Below are 15587 nucleotides of genomic sequence, written 5' to 3' on the forward strand. Positions count from 1 at the left end.
ACATGTTACTTTCTTTTTTGCCATTTTATAGTTGAGTGCTCTCAGAATTTTTCAAAAAGCAACGACCACTTTCACGGTTCAGTATAAAACGTCATTTTACACTGATGCAGCCTAAGGGAAAAACTTTGGCAAATTGTAAAAAAACAGCCTGGACTGTCTTGGGAACCTGTTGTAAATGACATTTGATAATGAATATGGATAAAATAAAATTTACACTCAATACTTTTTTAGTTGAAAAGATAAATAAAAACCTAATTTAGCTAAGGTATCATGTATAGAGGCTCTCAAAATAGCCTATATCGTTTGTTTGGACTTCTCAAAGTTTGAAAGATCAAATTTTGGTCTTTTTTTCTATTTTGAACAGCCAAATAGACTAAAATCCTTGTCAAACAATTTTAGCTTTTGAAGATCAGCTCCGTAAAAAGTAAAAGCTCACTATGCCTTCTGTGCTACCGGACTATCAAAAGATCTACTTAGAAAAACTTGTCAAACAGGCTATTAAGTTTTCCAATCCACATCAGCCGATGAGCTAACTTTTTCTATTAGTTTGTTTTCTCACAAGTAATACTGGGAATTCAAATTTTCAGTTTTAATATAAGCTTTTTATTCTGAGTGCATGCCACTTAATAGGAGATAATCAGAAGAATGTTTGGTCATACATGTGGTATGTGAAAGATTCCTTGGTCCCTCATCCTCCCTTCCTTGCTGAGGATTTATCCCTCAAAACCTGCTCAAGCAGGTCAACTAGTCAGGTTGTTTAATGAGCTTTTCTAATTCTTTCACTAGGCATTTTCTCATAACTGGTCCCAACCGCCTCAAAACCTGCTCAACCATTGGTAAGTGGAGCTGTCAATGGGTCCGGTTTGGTTCCTAATACCTAAAACCAAATATTGATCAGGATAATAGGGTCTGACAAAATTTGACTCGATTACACTTGACATGTGAAATTATCCAGCAAACTATTTAATATTTGTTGATAAAAGAAGTGTTTTCACAATAAAATAAGGAGACCTTTATATATCATTAACTATGGATCTTATTAATTCGTACCGATCCAAATTATTAATTGGGACACAAGCCACGTAACCAGAACCAACAAAATTGGTTCGATCGGTTTAGTTAATATGATTATATCGGAAAGACTGACCCACTGGCATATCTATAAATACGCTTATCTGTGGCGAGGAAGACAATTTTGAAACACATACATACAGATATATAAATATAGCATTTTTAAATTCTTATTTTGTATAGGGTGGTGTTCAATGAATCAATGAAAGAGGCTTACGGTAAAGATGCAGAACCCAAAGCTGAGCACAGATGGGCATTAATTAACATTTCTATTAGAATTAATCTCTTTAATCAGTAATCAGAAAGCAGTTACCCTCCAGCCTCATGGCCATAGATCCGTGGAAACAGAGGAGTTTGTCCCTGCAAAATTGGAAAACCCATTTTAATTTGAACATAGAATTGATGAAGCATCATCCATGATAACTTGGATTTTTAAGAGAAAATAAATACTGAACCGAAAGAAATCACCTTAGCCTCCCAGAAGTAGACATCAGTGTGGCAGAGGGAAGTGTAGAGGATCTTCAGACGAACCTCGTTTGCCTGTGGAGGCGCCACCTCCACTTCTTCGATCACTAGTGGCTTTCCAGCTTCCCATGCAACCGCAGCTGCGATACACAGACACAGGAGAATCATCAAGAGAGATTGTCGAATAAAAACATAAAGTTAAGCAAGCGCAAGAGAGATTAAAATCAGTACTATAATTGATTATTATTTACGTCAAACCCTTCTCATATGTTAAGTATATTCCAGAATAGAGATAAAACCCAATTCAACAAGACGTCATAGAACTCAACATCAATGAAAAAGATTCAACTAAAAGCACAATAGAAAACCCAAATTCCAGTTGATCCAACAAGCAGATAAATCGGTACTGTTCTACATCTTTTCCCTTTAGTTAGCTGAGAAACAAATATAGACCAAAACAAAAGCAGCTTTTGTGGGAACGCGCATCTGCGGCAACTCCCGATGTCGTATGTGCTGTGAATAATAACTTATAACTACGACAGATGTTTCCAATGCATAGATTGTGAATGTGTAGTCGGTGTGAGGCGCTATGTGTTAGGAGCCGATCCCGGTTTCTATCGTATGACCCGGCGAATTCCACTAACAACGGGACACATTGTCCCTTTTAACTTTTCGGAAATTTAATGGAGATATTTAACAACTGGCGGATTTAGCGCGCCCCTTTCAGCTAGGGCTGTAATCAGTCGGACTGGGATCGGAACTAATGTCATCTAAAACAAAAACGAATAGAACTTATCCCATTTTACGCAAAAAGGACATGATATTATTATATATACCAGGGTGGATTCATATACACGGGATTTATTAAGAGAAAGCTAGATAATAGAAAGAATCGTATAATAAAATATTCTTTATAATTTTATAGATTTATTAAAATCCATTCAATAGTTAATATTTTACTAAAATATCACTTATAATTTGTAATAGATTTAATCAATCTTTCATTAGATGACAATGGTAAATGACAGTGTAGATCCTAATGTTCATTTAAATAAATTTAATCAAAAGAAAATAAAAATAAAAATATCATTTTTACCCTTAATAAGACACAGGCAACTAATCTATTGGCTATATTTGGTCAATTTTTTATACTAAAAAGTGTTTAGTATATTTTTAGAATAAAAAATCATGGGCCTAATGGCAAAACAAACACTCGTTAATGAAAGGTTGATTAAGTAAATAAGTTGTAAAATATATGGGATGTTTTAGTAAAATGAAAACTATATAAACTATACGGTGTGTAGAATGGCAATGGGGCGGGGATCATATTCCCCATCCCCGACCCCAATTCTGAAATTAACCCCATCCCCAATCCCCGACGGGAATGGGTTCCCCATGGGGACCCGAATCCCCAAAATGTTTTCAGATAATAATATTTTTTAAAATAAATTTATTTAAAATAAATAAAATTATAAATTATAAATAATGTTTTAAATATGTTTTGATATATATATATATAATATAAATAATATAATAGTATATTTAATATAATCGGGGTCGGGGCAAGGCGGGGACCTCAATCCCCATCCCCGACCACGACCACGACCTCAACCGGGGATTCCTATTAATCCCTACCCCGCCAAAACAATCCCCATCCCCAACCCCATCGGGTCGGGGAACTCGAATCCCCATTGGGGATGGGGAAAATTGCTATCTTAAAAGTGTTCTAATAAATGACCCTAATAGAAACACAAAGGAATATACAATTGTTTCATATTTTCAACTTTTTAAATAATTAATAATTATTCATGTATTATATACTACTTTAATAAAATTTTTATAATACAAAAATAACAATAATTAATTTCAGTTAGGTTTATTTATCAAACTAATGAAACCAACCAACCCAATTAACTCGACTCGAGTCAGTCAGTTTTCTATTATTTTAGGTTGGCTTTGATTAAAAATTTCCCAATTCGACCAAGTTGGATCAATTTCACTTTGGCCATTTCTAAATTGACCTAACCATTGATATATATTAATATTGTATATTTTAAATGTAATTTTTAATACAAAAAGTGGGAATTTTCCCATATTTCTTACTCTAAAATGTTTTATATCATAAATCTAATTTTTAAATTTATTTTTTAATAATTGTACTGTAATTTTTAAAATTAAATTAAATTTTTAAGTTTAAATGTTTTTAAGAGACTGACCAAACAAAAAAATTGACCCAAACAGATACAACTTGAGTGGTCAGTTTTCACAAAAGGTTAGTTGGTTTTATTTGACCAATTCACTAACCTGACCAGGTCAATATGGTTGACCAAATAGCCTATGACTGAACCAAACCAACTCATGAACAGTCATAATTTTAGCTAAACTAATAGTTTTATCTATGATAAATAACAATAGTTTAATCTCCAATAATTATTGAAAATTTATAGCAAAAATACACAATTATTGAAAATATACTGATAATGAAAATACAATAATTACAAAAATACAATAAGTACTAAAAATATATTAACTTAGTCAATAAATAGTATAATCTCAAATAATAGTTTAATCTCTAATAAATATTAAACAATAACTTACAAGAAAAATACAATAAATATAATAAGTGCAATAAATTTAATTTAAAATTTTCAATAATAGTAATTTAATAACTATTGAAGGTTTTTTGTTAAATAACAAAACAAAATAAATTTATACATAATCATTGAAAGTACATTTATCATAAAAGACAATAAATATTAATTTTATTATAAATAAATATATAATAAATACAGATTAAGAGTTTAAAATTAATATTAATAAATATTAACTTTTTTGAAAGTTATTTTCTCGAATTATGCTTGATATAAGTGAAATTAATTATTTACAATATTATCTATATATATTTAAATAAAGTGGTCAAGAAATTTTCACCTTTTATTGAATTTCTTATTTTTTTATTGCATGTCATTTTTGAAACAACCAAATGCACTTTTCCAATAACCTAAATAATCTCTTCCTAAAATTTCTCCTAAACTACCTCCCCCACTATCCCCCTTCTTTCTCTAAAATTCTCTCTAATTCCTATTTATTCTCTCCCCTACTTTTTATCTATATCTATCTAAAGAAAGTTTGAATTAAAAAATTTAGAATTATTTAAATATTCTAACAAAATTATATAATAATTTTTAATTATTTATTAAAAAAACAAAAAATAATTTTATATATTTACAAAATATATCACGAAATTATGTACTAACAATTTAAATTATGTTATTTATAGATTGTCAATTTAAATGTTTTTCAAATATTTAATAATATGAAATAGATTTAAATAAATAAAATTAATATAACAAAAAAATTTAAATATTTTATAGATTATATAAATATTTAAATAACTAAATATTAATCATAACTAGATTTTAAATAGTTAAAATAACCAAATTACGTAATAAATTTTAAAAATTTCTTCAAAGTAGAAAAATAATTATAACATGATATTGAAATTAATAATAATTTAATATTTTATAAAATTAAGAATGAAATTATGTAATAATAGTATAAATTATGACTTTATGGATAATTAAATTCAATAAATAATTAATATTTTTAAATTTAAATAATTTACATATTATTTAAGTATTTAAATAACTAAATATTTTAAATAAAAAATATTTAACATAATTAAATAGTTAAAATAATGAAATTATGTAATAAAATTAAAAATTCTGACAAGTAGAAAAATAATTATAACATAATATTGAAATTAATAATAATTTAAAATTTTTGCATAACATTGTAAATAACTAATATCACTTATATCAAGTAATAAAAAATAACTTTCAAAAACAATACTATTTATTAATAATAATTTTAAAACCTTAATCTGTATTTATTATATAATAAAATATACTAAAATTAATATTTATCGTATTTCAGTAATTATTTAGTGTTTTTTGTTATAAATGCATTTTCAATGATTATGTATAATTTTATTTTGTTTTTTATTTAATACAAAACTTTCTATAATTATGTATAATTTTATTTTACATAATATTGCAAATAACCAATTCCACTTATATAAAGTAATAGTTCGAGAAAATAACTTTCAAAAAAATAATATTTATTAATAATAATTTTAAACTCTTAATCTGTATTTATTATATAATTATATATAATAAAATTAATATTTATTGTATTTCAGTAATTATTTATTGTTTTTTTGTAATACATGTATTTTCAATGATCATGTATAAATTCATTTTGTTTTGTTATTTAATATAAGCTTTCAATAATTATTGGAGATTAAACTACTATTATTGAAATTTTTAAATTTAATTTATTGTACTTATTGTATTTGTGTCGTAACTTATTGATTAATATTTATAAGAGATTATACTATTTATTGGTTAAGTTAATATATTAATTTTTAGTACTTATTGTATTTTTGTAATTATTGTTTTTTTCATTAACAAAATATTTTCAATAATTGTGTATTTTTGCTATAAATTTTCAATAATTATTGGAGATTAAACTATTATTATTTATCAGAGATGAGACTACTAATTTAGCTAAATTTATGAGTGTTCATGAGTTGGTTTGGTTCGGTTGTAGGCTATTTGGCCAACCAAATTGACTTGGTCAGGTTGGGGAGTTGGTCAGCTAAAACCGACTGGCCTTTTTTAAAAACTGACCCACTCAAATTTTATCGGTTTCATCAATTTGATGAATAAACCTAACTGAAATTAACTATTGTTATTTTTGTATTATAGAAAATTATTAAAAATAGTATATAAAATTTGAATAATTATTAATTATTTAAAAAGTTGATAGTACCAACACTAAATAGTATATCCCCATTGTTTATTGGGAACATCTCTCGATGATAGTACCAACACTAATGATGTCATCATCAGGAGATGTTCCTAATACACGGTGAAGATGGGCTATGGAGCGCTATGGGGCGCCCCCATGTGGGGCGCAAATGTGAACTCTCTACTCTTATGTGTTTCTATTAGAGTCATTTAGTAGAACACACCTTATAGTTTTACATATTTATTCAAACCACCTTACAGTTTTCATTTTATTAAAGCATCCCATATATCTAACAACTTATTTACTTAATCAACCTTTCATTAAGAAGTTTTTGTTTTGCCATTAGGCCCATGACTTTTTATTCTAAAAATACCCTTAACCCTTTTTTTGCACATAAAACAAAATTAACCAAATATATCCAATAGAGTGGTTGTCCGTGTCTTATTAAGGGAAAAAATGGTATTTAAATTTTTATTTTATTTTTATTAAATTTATTTAAATGAACATTAGGGTTGACACTATCATTTTCCACTACCATCTAATGGAAGATTGATCAAATTTGTTGCAAATTATAAGTGGAGTTTTAGTAAGATGCTAACTATAGGTAGAATTTAGTAAATCCATGAAACTATAAGGGATATTTAAGTAAATGACCCTTTCTACTATTTACCTTTCGCTTAATAAATCCCAAGCATCGCACGTATCCCTGCTAGTGTAAAAATATTAAATTATTATTAACTTCAATATTATGTTATAATTATTTTTCTACTTTTTAGAATTTTTTTAAATTAATTACATAATTTCTTTATTTTAACTTTTTAAAATCTAGTTATGTTAAATATTTTATTGTTTAAAATATATAGTTATTTAAATACTTAAATAATATGTAAAATAATTAAATTTTAAAATATTAATTATTTATTGAATTTAATTATACATAAAATCATAATTTATACTATTATTACATAATTTCATTATTAATTTTGTAATATATTAAATTATTATTAATTTCAATATTATGTTATAATTATTGTTTTTACTTTGAAGAAATTTTTTAAATTTATAACATAATTTTGTTATTTTAACTATACAAAATCTAGTTATGATAAATATTAAGTTATTTAAATTGATAATCCAGAAAACACTTAAATTATTTAAATCGATAATCTAGAAAAATATAATTTAAATTATTAGTACATAATTTCATGATATACTTTGTAAAAATATAAAATTATTTTTTGTGTTTTTAATAAATATTTTAAAGTTATTATATAATTTTGTTAGAATATTTGAGTAATTCTTAAAATTTTTAATCCAAATTTTCTTAAGATAGATGATGGGTTGTCGAAGCCCTCAAAATTAATACTAGTCCCACAATAAAATATTTGCAGTAAAAGTGGTTCTAGGTCGAATCCCTCAGGGAGCAAATCAATAATCTCTTAGCTGAATGGGTAATGTAATTGAGTGAGAGAATTTAAATACTAAAATTAAAAGAAAAGAAAATAAATAGCAACTTAAACAAGAGAAAATCAGTCTTACCAAATTCTGGTTCAAGGGTTCGGGTTGAATCGATTGACCATCGATCCTAGGTAAATTTCAGCATTCTTGCCATTCAAGCATTTAACCTTAGATTTATTAGGATAGCCATAATAAACCTTGTGTTTTCCTAATTCAGTTGATCAAACCCAGCATTCGATCAGCACTTATCACCACTTAACTGGCTACGATAGCGTCCATATTAAACAGTGATAGCATTAAGATTTGTGAAAACAGTTAAACCAAAATAACAATAATTGAGATAGTTGCAATTACTGAATCTTGTTCCATCGATTCCTTTAGATTGAATCATATTAAAACAATGGTCAAAGGCTGTCATGAACAATTGACCCAAAAAGATATCAACCTAATTGCTACTTGCACCATTATTCGTGATAATTACGGATCACCGAAATCATGGATAGCAGTAGGAAAATCAACATTAATTCAGTTTGTCAAACTAATTAACATCAACATCCAATAAAAATATGCACAAGAATCAATGAATACTTGAATTAAAAAGCAAAAAAAATAAATAAACTACAAAACCTCACAATGACACAATCGAACCTCCCCCCTTGAACCAGAAAAAGAAGCTTAGCTACTCATGATTTGCGCAATCTCCATACCTTTCTTCTCCATAGCCGAACTGCTTTCTTGAGCTTCTTGGCCTCTTGATGATCTCTTGGATCTTGGAATGAGTGATGCTAGAGCTGGTTTGCCCCCGCCTTTATATAGTCAAAGGAGAGGGCTATTTTCCAATTCCTTCTAGGAGATCATCTTATCTTTAGAGAGTCTTGATCTTCTCTGAACTAATCCTATCCTATCTCTTATCTAATCCCCAACCTTCTTATCCTTATAGGATTACATTCAAAGTTTAGATCTATTAAGACTCTCTCCCTCTTGGGAGATTACATTCGAATTAGGACTCTAGACTCTTGTATCCGAGTTGGGCTTTCTACTACTTGGGCTGCTTCCAGGTTCTTCTGCGAGTTGAGCTTCAGCTTTTAAATGGGCCTGGCTGTGAACTTGCTCCGACTTTGGGCCCGGTTTCGTATTCGATGCGTACCGAATCAGTCAAAACCCAAAACATAAAAGTTGTGGGCCTTTCTTCCTTCTTTCTAATGCTTCTTGAATTGCCCAATTCGGAGTCCGGAATTGTGAGTTAGGCCCAAATCACTGAGTGTCGCCGAAACTGTGCAAAATCATCCAAATTGGCCTGTTTCCTTCCAATTGCCTTCTTTATTGCCCTGAATCGAAATACAAGAGTAATGAGTCCATTTAAGTGCTAAATAAATGTAAAAGTGTGAATATTAGGGGATAAAAATAGGGTTCTTTTTGGTCTCATCAAATCCCCCCACACTTAAACTTTGCCTGTCCTCTCGGGCAAGGAAAAAACTCAAGTAACACAAAAGAAACCAACTACTGATTTTCAATCTTTCTTTTTCTCTACATGAGGCCTGATTCATTGCATGCTTTAGTCTAGACTTGGTAACCTTTCCCTTTTCATCTCTTTCTCCCATTTTTCTTGTCCAAGAGTGATCACAAATCACCATTCCTCATGGTCCCAACTTAAATCGATAGTCAAGGAGACAAGCCTTCCCGGGCTGAACCTCCCTAGCTGAACGGGTACTCATTGCCTTTAACGAACCAATATAGCCATATTCACTTACCATACTTTGTTTCTTAAGCCAAAACAAGGTGTGCTTATTGCCATAAGTTTGCTATGTATCACATCTCCACCACTTAGTATGAATTCCTAGGATCTGAAGGTGAGAATGGGGTTGGGGTTCTAGGGTGAGTGCATTTATGCTCCATCTCACCCTTGTCTTCTTTTCAAGATGTGGGTTCATTTTATGCTCCATCTCACACTTGCTTTCGTTTCTAGATGTGAGTGCATTTTATGCTCCATCTCACACTTGTTTTTGTTTCTAGATGTGAGTGCATTTTATGCTCCATCTCACATTAGTCACAATTTTATTTTCAAACTCCTTTTTTTTTTTCACAAGAATCACAGGGTTTCACCGCCTGATCCATGAATTCATTGATCATGGTCTCTATATGCCTAACATAGCAAGTTCTAGAATAATAAACCCATGTTTGACAGATAATTATGTGAAAATCAATCAAACCCTTATGCATCTTGCCTATTAATCGATTAAAATCATGAGGTACCATATGTAGTCAATAAAGATTCACTTAGTCATGCTTGCATCCTATCTTATCTATTCAGCCTAAGCACATGATTCCTGATAAGTTGAAATCGTTCAAGGATAAGTTTCTAGGAGCAGAAATTTCAAGACGGTAAGGTATCACAAATTTCCATCAGATTTCTCTAATCCCCCCACACTTAAGTTATACATTGTCCTCAATGTATGTGATTATGCATAAAGTAGAAGGATTTGGGGGTACTTCCCTGTTCGCTTTTTGAGGTTCCTGTTAAACACAAATATCAAAACCAAACAAAATAACAAAATTAACTAAACATAATGGATTTCCTCCCAGAAGTGCAATTGTTTAACGTCGTTATGCTCGACGTCCTCTTTTTGCTCCTTTAATCCAATGAATACCGTGGAATGTCCAACGAGATGTCTACCGTAGAGGGGACATTTGCATCCTCGTGGAACAACTTCAATCGATGTCCATTCATCTTGAAGATCTTACCTGTGTCGAGACTTTTGATCTCTACTGCACCATAGGGAAAAACATTAGTCACAGTAAACGGACCCATCCACCTAGAACGCAGCTTACCTAGCATGAGTTGAAGTCGAGAATTATACAATAAGACATTTTGTCCAATTTTAAATTGTTTTCTTAAGAGTGCATTGTCATGGAACAATTTGGTCTTTTCTTTGTAGATTCTTGAATTCTCGTATGCCTCTAACCTCAACTCTTCCAACTCTTGCAACTGGAGCTTCATTTCCTTCCCTGCTTCTTCCATATTCATGTTGCATTGCTTGATTGCCCAATAGGCCCTATGTTCAATTTCCACCGGCAAGTGGCAAGATTTGCCAAAAATTAACCTGTAAGGGGACATACCTATTGGGGTCTTGTAAGCTGTCCGATATGCTCAGAGAGCATCATCTAGACATAGGTTCTAATCATTCCTTCTTGGATTCACCGTCTTTTTCAAGATGGACTTTACCTCTCTATTGGAAATTTCAGCTTGCCCGTTAGTCTGGGGATGATAAGCAGTGGCAATTCGGTGATGCACCCCATATCTTCTCAACAAGGCTTCAACTGTTCTATTGCAAAAATGGGTCCCTTGATCGCTTATGATGGCTCGATGAATGCCAAACCTACTGAAGATGTTAGACTTTATAAACCCTACAACACATTTAGAATCATCAATTTTGGTGGCTTTGGCTTCCACCCATTTTGAGACATAATCGACTGCCAAAAGTATGTAAGAAAAATCACAAGAGAGGGGAAAGGGTCCCATGAAATCAATGCCCCAAACATCAAATATTTCACATATAAGAATGAGGGTTTGGGGCATCTCATTCCTGCGAGATAGTGTACCTGTTTGTTGACTTCTTTCACAGTTTTTACAAAACAAGTAGGCATCTCTAAATAGGGTGGCCCAATACAGCCCACTATCCAAGACTTTTCGAGCAGTCCTCTTTGGCCCAAAATGGCCCCCACAAACATAATTATGACAAAACCATAGAATCAACATCTGCTCCTCCTCAAGGACACATCTCCTAATCATTTGGTCAGAACAAAATTTCCATAGGTAGGGTTCGTCCCATACATAATATTTCGCTTCATACCTGATTTTATTCTTTATGGATCTGCTAAGGTCATTAGGCAAAATTCCCGTGACCAAGTAATTCACAATGTCAGCATACCATGGAGTCATACCTCTCATGTGGAACAACTGCTCATTAGGAAACAACTCACAGAGTGTAGAGAGAGGTAGAGTCCATCCGGGGCTATATCAAGTGGTTCAACGATGTGTGCATGCAGATACCGCGCCTGGACCCTACCGTGCGCCTCGTAGCAGCCAAGAAAGGCATGACGCATAAAGAGTTCAAATGGCACATGGTCGTCAACCAACCGGCGACCAAAACCGAATTTCTTAAGCTCGTGGACAGGTTTATAGCCATGGAGGAAGAGATCAACCAGAAGGGCAAGGGCGCACCCGAGAAGAGGAAAAGTGAAGGAGAGCCTTCCAGCCAAGGGGACAGCCGAAAGAAAAAAGATGCAGCTAGGGGGGCAAAGTCGGGTCGGTCGTTCCGAGCTCCAGTAACCGACCGAACTGATTACACCCCACTGAATGCGAAGCGGGCCGAAATCCTGATGGCTATCAAGGACGCCCCGTATGTGAAGTGGCCACCCCATCTTAGGCAAAACCCCAACGAGAGAAATAAGAACTTGTACTGCAGTTTTCATAGAGATTGCGGTCATAGTACCGAAAATTGTAAAAACCTACGCGATGAGATTGAGGAGCTCATCTATCGCGGATATTTAAGGAACTTTGTACAAAATAATAATAAAACAGGTCGGCAAGGGGAGCATGAAGGGATGAGAGATCCATCCTATGGACGCCCAAAAGATTGCGGAATAAGGGGCGAATTTCAAAAATTTTTCTCTCCCTTCAACTGGGAATCGTATTCCCCATTTAGAAAATCATATTTTCAAGGATCAATTCTGAACCATAAACTGAACCAGATCTGAACCAAAAAGTGGGAAGGATTATACCTGATACGGAGAAGTAATATCTCCCAACGAAGGTGTTCACGCCCAAGGAAGGATCCAAAGACTACTCCCACTGAAGATGGCGCAGTGCAGGTGGAGCAGAATCAGCAGTGTTCTTCTCCAAGAACTCTGTCCTTCGCTAGAATCAGCAAGATGGCACGTGAGCACAGCTTCCTTTCAATCCTTTCTCAAAGGACTGATGTCAAGATCCAATCTTGACTTCTCCCACCAGTGGAGATCGAACTGGAAAGCAGGGCGGCAAGAACAGGGAGGCGGCAAGAGAGTATTTGCAGGGAGCATAATTCTCTATTCTAGATTTCAGCACCAAAGAAACCTGATGATCTGTGTGTATTGTGTCTCTAAAGGCTGCCGCCCCCTTCTTCTTTTATAGTCTTAAAGGGATCAGCTCCTAATCAGATTAGGAGTTGCTAATCCAAATCATATTTGGTTTAGAAGTCTCTTTAAGTGATAAGGGATAATCCTTATCTTATCTGGAGATCAGATCAGCCATCTCCTAATCTGATTAGGAGGTTTCCAGATCTAAATTTTATTTAGATCTTGGACTCTCTAAGTGGATAGGGTCTAAGCCCAATCCTATTAGCTGATCCACTTCAGATTTTGCCCCTTTATTAACTAAATAAGCAGCCCAGTTCGAAATGGGCTTTAGGCCCATTAAGCTTATGTGCTCACTTAACCCTCTTAACTGCTGCCCAGTTGGGCTTCCTTGTATGGCGTGGGACCCAAGCATTGATCTACACATCAGCCACATGGGTTCGGCCCAGCCTTTGTTACAAGGCCTGGCCGAATACATTGTTAAAGACAGTGCACCCCCTGAAACCCATCAAATGGGCTCTACGAGCCCAACACTTACCCTAAGAGGTCCCTGGGCCAAGCCACCTTGTAACACCCAGGGACTGTGGGCAGATGCAAGATTAGCCCATCAGGTATTAACCTCAATGGTCTTACACTTAACCTCTCAGCCCATAATGATCATACACTGCCCGACAAGAGAGGACCTCTCCCTCGGCTGCAAGGAATAGTGTTGCACTCTCCACTTATATGGATCCCGGGAATTAAAACCTTCTTGCAAACAATTTAGAAACCATACATATATACTTTTATATCTTATATAAAATATATTTTGCAAAACAAATCTCAACGGTTGAAATCGGCTGCCGGCAGTCTTGGTTTCCATCAGTGAGAGTGCATCCCCGATCATTACCTTTGTCCGACAAAGGGGCTGATCCTGTCACTATGATCACCCACTCAGATGAATTCTCGGACTGTCCCAACATACCCAGGTTTTGACCCCCGCTAAGGATCTCACTGATTGGTACATCAAAGACAGCCCAATCCGACACCTAGTGTAGTATCATAATCGAGTCCAGGAGTCGGGTGTAACTTTCCAGTTTTGCCCATCAATCTCCAAGGTCCAGGGCAATACTGGAAATCTGGTCCAGTTCAAAGATTCAATTAATCCTACACTGTATGTGCCTAGGGTCTCACCCTGGTAGCTGAGACAAGCCACCCCAACCGACTTGGTGGCACTACAGTGTCAGCCTTGTCAGGATAGGTCTCCCCAGACCGACCCACTGGCTGTGAACATTCTAAACTAACACGAGTCTCATTAAGTGTCCAGTTTAAGGGTATTACACAGAAACATACCAAGGGAACATGAATCAAATATGTATCTTTATTCATTTACAATAAACTCATAAAGTACATCATTCTGATTGAAGCTAAGGGCATACAAAACTGTCTAACAGAGCAGGGTAAGGATGCTCCTGAGTTCAGCAGCAAGCTGGCCGAACAGTCACAGAGGCAGCCTCCAGAAGAGAGGCCGGTTCGGGGCACCATCCACATGATTGTGGGAGGGGTCGTGACCGAAGTGGCCGAAGACAGAAGAGCCAATTTTCTTCACAGAAGACGATGTGCGAGGGGTCCACTACCCTCACGATGACATGCTTGTGATAAAGCTGAGGATCAACGACTTCGAGGTCAGGCGCATACTCGTTGACTCGGACAGCTCGGCAGATATTCTCTTCAAAGCCGCGTTCGACAGCTTCAGTTGCAGGGAAGTGACTTGAAGCCCGCGAACACTCCTTTGGTGGGCTTCAGCGGAGAAGAAGTCGAGCCCCTTGGGAAAGTGATAGTACTTGTGGAAGTCGGCACATGGCCCTGCGTAGTCAGACTCAACAACGACTTCCTGGTGGTCGCGACCCCCTCCTCATACAATGCCATAATTGGTCGGCCGATCACCCATGTCCTACGGGTGGTGGTCTCCACTTATCATTTGGCAATGAAGTTCCCTACAGACTTCGGTGTGGGGGTAGCGCGGGGCGACCAGCTCGAGTCCTGCAAGTGCTATGTTGCCACCCTAAATGGAAAGACCAAGGTGGCCGACAACCTCGAACTGGAGCGGCTTATAGAGCAAGGCGAAGAACGAGCTGCACCCACGGAAGAAATAGTCGTTGTTCCGAACACAGCCGTAGACCCAGCTCGGACGCTTCAGATCGGTGCTTCCACCCAGGAACCTCTACGATCCGAATTGGTAAGTTTCTTAGTTCAAAATTTAGATATTTTTGCATGGTCCACGGCAGAGATGCCCGGTATAGACCTCGACCTTATAACTCACAAGCTGAATACTGATCCTGTAGTTAGGCCCGTTAGATAGAAGAAACGCAACCTAGCTCCGGAGTGGTGGAAAGCAGTCGACGAGGAGGTCGAGAAGCTCCTCGTAGCTGACTTCATAAGAGAAGTCCATTACCCGAGCTGGGTAGCCAACCCCGTTCTGGTAATGAAGGATAACGACAAGTGCGCATGTGCATCGACTACACCGACCTAAATCGAGCCTACCCAAAAGACTGCTTTCCGCTCCCCAAAATTGATAGTTTGGTGGATGCGACCTCAGGGCACGAGTTGCTGAGTTTCTTAGATGCCTATTCGGGCTATAACCAAATAAAGATGGACCCGGAAGACGAAGAAAAGACTACCTTCATCAC

The 15587-nt window shown here is 34.8% G+C and overlaps 1 protein-coding gene and 1 long non-coding RNA gene across 2 annotated transcripts; both read right to left on the reverse strand.

Moving 5' to 3' along the window:
* Positions 1 to 1164: 1164 nt before the first annotated feature.
* Positions 1165 to 2151, reverse strand: LOC148803528 (uncharacterized). The gene is made up of 3 exons (XR_016076320.1): positions 1788 to 2151; positions 1540 to 1676; positions 1165 to 1431 (listed from the first exon to the last, which is right to left on the reverse strand). It is a non-coding gene; the product is annotated as an uncharacterized LOC148803528 (long non-coding RNA).
* An 8287-nt stretch (positions 2152 to 10438) lies between these two features.
* Positions 10439 to 10831, reverse strand: LOC148803529 (uncharacterized). Its single transcript, XM_088896567.1, has one exon. It carries the CDS (start codon positions 10829 to 10831, stop codon positions 10439 to 10441), a length of 393 nt encoding a protein of 130 aa, XP_088752693.1.
* Between the last annotated feature and the right edge of the window lie 4756 nt (positions 10832 to 15587).

Source organism: Nelumbo nucifera, chromosome 1 (assembly GCF_055504915.1).
Source record: "Nelumbo nucifera cultivar China Antique chromosome 1, China Antique-T2T, whole genome shotgun sequence".
Classification (NCBI taxonomy): domain Eukaryota; kingdom Viridiplantae; phylum Streptophyta; class Magnoliopsida; order Proteales; family Nelumbonaceae; genus Nelumbo; species Nelumbo nucifera.

Coding starts and splice junctions, on each gene's coding strand:
- LOC148803529 (XM_088896567.1), bottom strand. CDS start 10,831: ATGAATATGGAAGAAGCAGGGAAGGAAATGAAGCTCCAGTTGCAAGAG.